Below are 7,598 nucleotides of genomic sequence, written 5' to 3' on the forward strand. Positions count from 1 at the left end.
GGCGCGGGGCCCAGGCCGCACCGTCCCGGTCCGGGCTCATCGATGCCCCAGGCCCTGGCATGTCCTTATCACCATTTTCTTTTCTTTGCACAGAGAGACAGACAGAGACAGACAGACAGACAGCCGCAGTGCACACGGGCCGTGTGTAGGCGAGGACGCCGGGAGACTCACCGCAGCAACGCTACGTGAATGCGGAGGGCTGGAGGTGGTGTGACTACTCACTTGCTCGGCTAACAGCTGCCGGTTTTGGATGGAATTATTCCGCAACAACAAGAAAGCGTCGGTTAAACGCCTGGTGGCCATGTCTCACCCTTTGTGACCCCCCTGTCAGGGGCCCCCCCCACCACCGAGAAGCCTTATGGAGTCAGTGTCTTTCTCGGGCCCGGGCCTGGACGGCCCACCCTGCACGGAAGCCTGTCCCGACAAGGCCTCTGGCCCCCAGCCACACAGGCGCAGCTCTGCGCTTGGCCGAGGCGCAGAGACCCCTCCTCAAATAACCACCTAGGCTTTCCAATTGTCTCACTCCCCCTACCCAGGCCGGGCTTCGATCTCCAAGCACTTCAATGCCCCCAATCCTTGCGGAGCGAGCCAACGTCCCAGCACCCCCACCCCAATCCAACCTTGGATCTACAAGCGTCTAACTCGCCAATCCGGCTCTGGACGGCTAGACCCTGAAGCCCCCTACTCTCCTCAGTCACTCAGACCTCCGACGGTCTTTTTACCCGACCCTCAACTTGGCTCAGAAGCGTCTAGGCCGAGCCCTCAGGCCTGCCCCTGACTCAGTTTCCCTACCAGAGGCCTGGCCTAGGTCCCCCCTTGGCTACCCCGAGCCAAGCCTGGGCCCTGCACCGCAGGGCGCCTGCTGCTCCCTTCTGGGGCCTGCTCTGAGCCTGCTAAGGCCGGGGCCCGACCTCCTGACCCCTTCCCCCTGCCTGGGCGGCCTAGTCCTCCACTGCCAGCAGGCTGCCGGACTCCTCTTCTCCGGCTCGCTCCATTCCCCGGATCTCACTGCAGCTCAGCCCCGGGCCGTTTCCGTGCTATGGTCCCGGGTTCTGGCGTTCCCCCCGGCCCTCTTCCTGTCCGTCTCTCGAGAGTGCCCCCCTGCGACGTTCACAAGCCTTGCGCACAAAGTTCCGGGCGCGGGAGCTCCCTGCCCCCCCCCCTTGCCCCCGGGCGCGGGAGCGCTCCGCCCTCTCCAGGGGTGCTCCGGGGGCGCCCAATTTCCCTTTCCCCAACTGGGCCCAGAGACAGCGGCGGGCGAGCGCACAGGCCCGAGCTTCCGGCGGGTGGGCCCCACGATGCCAATGCCTGCCCGAGGCCTGGGCGCCTTTAGTTAGAGTGGAAGTTGCGCGGCAGGCAAATGTGGGCTCGAACAGGGCTGGAGTCAGCCGGGCACGCGGGCTGGGAGTGAGAAAGTTGGAGACGATCGCCTCTGGAGGCCAAGCACGCGCCACTGCAGGCGCTCGCTCGCTTTTTTTTTTTTTTTTCTTCTCTGCAAAAAGACTTTCTCGAAAACAACAAGGGAAAAAAAAAGCCAGCCCGAGGCTCACGCGGGCCCGGGCCTCCGCGCGCCGCCCCCGCTGGGGGTCGCCGGGTGCCCCAGCCGCCATCTTCTATAGGGGGCACTGCAGGGTTGTGGAATCTGAAGTGGCAAAGTTCCCCGAAAACTTTGACCACCACCCCACCCCAGCCCACCCCGCCCCCGAAAAATAAACTTTTCTCCCGAGTAGGCCCGCGCGCGCCTGCGAACCGGGGCCAGGGCTGGAGACCCAGCGCCGCTGCCCGCCGAGGTCCGCGCGCTCTCTTTCCCCGGGACCAGCCGTGCGCTCCCCGAGACCGCGCGGAGACTTCGGGGTCGGGCAGGGGTCGGCGGAGCGAGACCCGCGAGCCGGAACCCGAGCCAGTGCGGCCAGGGCCGGCGCCGGCGCCGACGCGGGCCGCTTGGGGTCGCGGAGCGAGCGGCCGCGCCTCCCGGGCCTGGCGCCTGGGCTGCGGCGACTTCCCTTCCCAGGTGAGCTGGGGCCGGAGCGAGGGTCTGCAAAAGGGGGATCGTCCCGAAGCATCTGGAAGCGGGCCCCATTCACACACATGTTTCTGTAATAAACTTTACACAAACGCACATAGATGTTTTCCGAACGTTTCCCGAGTGCTAAGGGCAGACCTTGCAAAGACAAAAGAAAATGAAACCCGAAGCTCGCGTCCGCAGCAACAAAGGGCTCCCGGGCCGGCCTGGGAGGCGGAGGCGATCCGACACCCGGGGCACGCGGGGTCCCCCAGGGAGCTTGACCGTAATCGTTGAAGACCTAAGGCGTTTTGCACCCTAAAGGAGAGTGTTTCTGTGCACTAGTAACTCAATTTATAGAGATCTTTGGGGCAAATACCAAAATGCATACAGAAAGAACATAGAACCAGGGAGCAGGGCGAGTTCGTTCGAGGAAGGGGCCGTGGTTTCCCGAGCCGAGGAGTGGGAGAGACGAGCGCGGGGAGACTTTCCCGGCCGTGGAAAATGCTCGGGCGACACAAAACCAACGTCGCCGAGGTCGCTGCAGACAGCAGGAAGCTGCCGTTCCGAGCACGGCTGCAGGCAGAGAGAAAGCGGTCTTTGTAAAGGCAGAGACCCCGGCTTCTCCGCGGAGGGGAGCCAGGGTGTGCATGCCGGGCAGAGCACGGCACCCCAAGAAACACGTGATGAAGGAGGAGAGTTCTGTCCCCCCTGGGCACCCGATTCTCCCGGGGGGTCTGACCCCAGTTTCACCGTCAAGCCCCCTGCTCTCTCTCCCTGCAGGAGGCAGATATCTGTAAAGAGCAGCTGAGGGGGGCTTGGGTGGGAACAGCGGATTAGCACTGTGGCCTGCACCCCGCGCCTTTCTCTGGATCACCCCACACCTGGCTAAGCAGTGCCTCGTTCCTCCGGGCCCTCTCCCCCGGGCTAGAGCGCAGCAGTCATCGTGGTTTATTCATCTTTGTACCCACTGCCTTCTCGTCTGGCTTGGAGCAGGCTCGGGATAAATGTTTGTTAAATACCTGTATGAATGAATTAAAGACCAGAGATTTCCCCAAACTATCTGACCTCCCTGGAATGACTTTGAGCCTTAGAGCCCTGATCTGTAGAGTGTGTGTATGTGGGGGGGAAATGTGGGGTTTTCATAATCCTTGTAATCCACGCCCTGCCTGCCTCTCTGGGGCTGTTGGGAAGATCAGACGAGATAAGTGAGAAGGCTTTGGAAACTCAGGTGCAGACCACATACCCTGTAGCATGGTTATTCATTCATGCCCTTCGCTCGGAAAGCTTAACAAAGTAATTCCTGGGCTTGTGTTTCAGCAGATGGTGGTCGCCCTTCCTGGTCAGTCTTAAATATTTATCGCGGGACAATCTCCCTCTTACATTTAGGAAATCAATCAAGCTTTGCGAGACATGAGCAGCGCTTGTAGACATAAATAATGGAAGAAAAATCCTCATATTCTCCAAACAGCTACCTCAAGCAACCCAAGAGCCCAGCGGCAGAGAAACCAGGAAGAGTCTCGGATTGGCATAGCAACCCAAAGGCAGCATCGCAGCGGGGGCTCGGCAGAGGCCAGGCAGGGGATGGCGTGCACGCAGTTTGTTGTTGTCATGTGCCGTGAAAAGAAGGGTCTGTGCACACTGACAGTGATTGTGCAATACACACCCGATCCACGTTGCAAAAGACACAGGGAAGGATGTAAATCATTGTATGTGAAAGCTCCTTGGCTGTTTTATTTTCCTGTCAAGTGGTTTAAGCCTGATTTTTTTTTTTTTTTTTTTTAAGCATTCTTTTATGGCCAAGTATGTGTTTCCTTGGAATTGAAATCTCAGTTGATGGTTTTGTATTTTAAAAGCTTTTATTGCGGCTCATTCTTGGCCTGGGAGAGGATTCTGTAATACTCCCCAAGCTGAAAGAGCCTTGGTGTCGTGTCCTATGTCTTGGGCTTTGTACCCAATTTCTAACATTTTGCTGATGGATCTGAGAAGTCACTTTTGGGGACATATGTTCCATTCTTGTCATCTTAATCCGTGCTGAAGGTAGCCATAACCCTGGGTTTCCTGGCTAAAGGCAGACAACAGCAGGGTGAGCCGCAGGCTTTCAGGTGGTGACAGGTTAGTGGTAGGACAAAACGGGCCAGGAGGGCTAGTCTTACACCTTTGCCGCAGGAGTTTACAGGACTTGGGGTGCGGGAAGCCCCTGTACAGGCCCAGCACATAGTAAGCGCTCCCTGCCCGGGTGGTGGGGTTCACACACACTGTGGTCTTGCTGACAGAAAGTTCACATAAGTTCTACCCCCTCTGAAAGACATCACCGCAAACTCCAAAGAAAAGGGAGGGCTTGGCGGTGGGAACTGGACACTCTCCAGGCACACTTTCCTGATCCTTGTTCTGTGGTTTGGAATTCTATCGGTACACTGTAATGTACTACAATGTTTTTTGGTCTTAAGTAGACACTTTTTAAAACTTTGGGCCCCAGGGTAATGCAAACGGTTAATGCGCTCGGCTGCTGACCAAAACGTTGCAGGTTCGTGTCCACCCAGAGGCAGCTTGGAAGAAAGTTCTGGTGATGTGCTTCTGAAAATCAGCCCCTGAGAACCCCCCCAGCACGGCTCTGCTTTGACACCCATAGGGTTGCCATGAGTTAAAACTGACTTTGCGGCAGTGGGTTTTGGGTTTAACTCTGGACTTTCTAGCTGGGTGGTCACTCTTTTGTCAAGATGAATAGCAAAACTTCCCAAGGCAAAAAAAAGAAAAAAGTCCCCTTTCCACAGATCCGACATACTAGACAAGCTCTGGCCAGATTCAGGAAACAGCAACTTGGTGTTCTGTCTCCCCCAATAGCTCCTGGAGCCGTTGAGTGTTTCCAACCTCAGAAAATCCCCAGCTAGCTTGCTCTCAGCCACAACGCCTTTCCCAGGCAGACACCCGGAGGGAGGCCACAGCTCCGTGTTTGCCAGACTCCATTATCTTCTGATACCAGACAATTCAATTCAGTCGACATGTCTACAAATTGAGCTACGGCTGTGCCAGCTCTAGCCAGGCACCAGTGAAAGACAAGAAACGTCACGCACCCCTGGCCGTCCAGGAATTTGCAGTCTCTACTAGCTCACCCCAGTTCTGGTTCTCATCATGTGGGTTTCAGCAGCAGCCTGGGAACAGCCGCCGTCTCCTCCCCTCCCCCATCCGTCCTCTACCCTGCAGCCACAGTGACCTCTCCAAAACACACGTCTGACCATGTCCCTGCCTGCTCCAGAGACCCCGAATGGCTCCCTCTGCTCCAAACCAGCGGTTCTCACACACGCTCAGCGGGAAGCAGGTGCTGTCCAAACCGCATCCCGCCGGGCCATCGCTAACACTAACGAACGACTGTCTTTTCTAGGCTGGCAGCAAAAAGTAAGCTAATTGATGGCATGGTCTCCATTTGAAGTGTCTCTCCCATCACTTTCTCTCAAACGCCTGGTCCCTGCTACCACTTGGCTGTATTAGAATGCCGTATAAGGATGATGGAGCTCTGGTAGCATTGTGCCTAAGCCACTTGACTGCTAACCAAGAGGCTGGTGGTTCAAACCCACCAGCCACTCCTCGGAAGGAAGATGGGGCAATCTACTTCCATAGAGTAACCGCCTCAGAAACCCAAGGAGGGGTCACTATGAGTCGGGTCCGACTCGACGGCACATAACAACAACATAAGGATGATGTCTGATTTACTGCAGAATTCTGAATTACACGAGGAAACATTTTTGTGTGTCTTAATATTTCCTGGTGTTCTGTGTGTAAGTGTCCCTCTCTCAACATGATGGAGCCCCCACGGGAATGGAGGAGTGGCCAGCACGACCCCCCCCAAGAGACCCAACCCAAGTTGGGTCTCCCTCCAGGCCTCGCACACCGTGTTCTCTGTTTAGGGGCTGGTCTTTCCCCTTCTGGTAGGTGAGTGTGCTCTTCAAGACTTAGTGCCACAGTGGCTTCACCAATGGGCCCACACATAGCAGTGATTGTGAGGATGACATGGGGCTGTGCAGGGTTTCTGTCTGTTGTACTTATGAGTCGGAAGCGACTTGACGACACCTAACGGCAGCAAGACTGTGGGCTATAATAAACGCTTGTGGAATGAGTGGATGGGTGAACTGACTGTTGTTAGGTCCCATGGAGTCAATTCTACACTCATAGCGACCCCATGTGGCAGAGCAGGGCTTTTCTAAGCTGTAACCTTCATGGCACTAGACTGCCAAGTGTTCCTGTCGGAGCTGCTCAAAAGGGTCGGATTATCAGTCTTTCAATTAGTAGCCAAGCTTAACCATTGCATCACCAGGGCTCCTTGGATGAACTGATAAACCAAAAAAAACCAGACTCACTGCCATCAAGTTGATCCCAACTCATAGCGACCCCTCCTTGGGTTTCCGAGGTGGTATCTCTACAGAGGTAGATTGCCTAATCTTCCTTCTGAGGAGTGGCTGATGGCTTTGAAGCACCAGCCTTCTGGTTAGCAGTCAAATGTCTTAGGCACTGTGCTCCTATATTAAGTCCCAGGACCCAGCAGTGGGTGGCATGGGCAAGAATAGGTGGTCTTCTTTCCACCTCACTCTCTAGGCTGCACTGCTCTGGCCTTCAATTTTCAGATCACCTTAGTGTTTGCTCTTCCCCTGCCTGGCTCCTTCCCAGGATGCAAGTCTCAGACCACTCAGTATACAGTGGTCTCCCCACAAGGTCCATGATGTTGACGGAGGACTCTTCTCTCCCCAGCCCTGGGCCCATCACACTAGCATCCCCATCCTTGATCAAATTCTAGACTCAAGAATGCCCAGCGTCATGGTTTCTAGCCTTTGAAGCCTCTTTGGTGGCAGACTCTGCTCTCTTTTTCCTTCAGAATGAGTTGACACATGTGCTCAGATAAGGCCACTCTCCTGTCTCAGCTATCTTCCTTGACGGGAACAGGAAGCTGATGTGCCTGGGTTGACTTGAAAAGGAAACTCTTGTGTCTCCACACTGACGGGTATGGAGGCACAGCCAGCCCATCCATGGCTGTCGCCACTAACCTCTTCTTGGGATTCTCTGTCAAGTTCAAATGCAAGCTTGGATTCTAGTTTCCTCCAGACACTGCTTTTATAACCTCATCCTGTCAGTAGCCACATGGCCTGTTAGGGGTCAGGAGGCCTTGTCCTGAAATGATGGAGCCCAGTTCACACTGGCTTCAGCTTAAAAGCAAATGTGTTGAGAGGAGCCCTGGCAGGACAATGGTCAAGCACTTGGCTGTTAACCCAAAGCCTGGCGAGTCAAACCCCCCAGTGACTCTGTGGGAAGAATCTGGCAATCTACTCCCAGAAACTTCCAGCCTGGGAAACCCTACGGGCAGTTGAACTCTGTCACGTGGGGTCACGATGAGTTGCACTCGACAGCACCCAACAACAGTGACAGAAGCCCAAATAAGCCAAGAGTCTCAGTGTGGCCGGACCCAGAGGGCCAATAATACCAACAAGGTGTCTGTCGCACAGCCCTTCCTCCTCTGGGCGGCTTCCATTCTCAGCCCAGCTCTCCCCATGAGGCGGCAAATTGATGTCTGTCTGGAAACTCAGCAGTTGTGTCTCATAGCATAGCT

General features: G+C 55.7%; 1 protein-coding gene across 1 annotated transcript in view; it reads right to left on the bottom strand.

Annotated features, from left to right (window-relative positions):
• Nucleotides 1-303, bottom strand: part of STX16 (syntaxin 16) — a 24,164-nt gene extending 23,861 nt beyond the window's left edge. Inside the window, exon 1 of the mRNA XM_007951498.1 lies at nucleotides 172-303. Within this exon, the coding sequence (XP_007949689.1) occupies nucleotides 172-303 (132 nt within the window). The remainder of the gene's footprint in view (nucleotides 1-171) is intronic.
• Nucleotides 304-7,598: the final 7,295 nt, after the last annotated feature.

Source organism: Orycteropus afer, unplaced genomic scaffold (genome assembly GCF_000298275.1).
Source record: "Orycteropus afer afer isolate SDZICR_OR568_19922 unplaced genomic scaffold, OryAfe1.0 scaffold00295, whole genome shotgun sequence".
NCBI lineage: Eukaryota > Metazoa > Chordata > Mammalia > Tubulidentata > Orycteropodidae > Orycteropus > Orycteropus afer.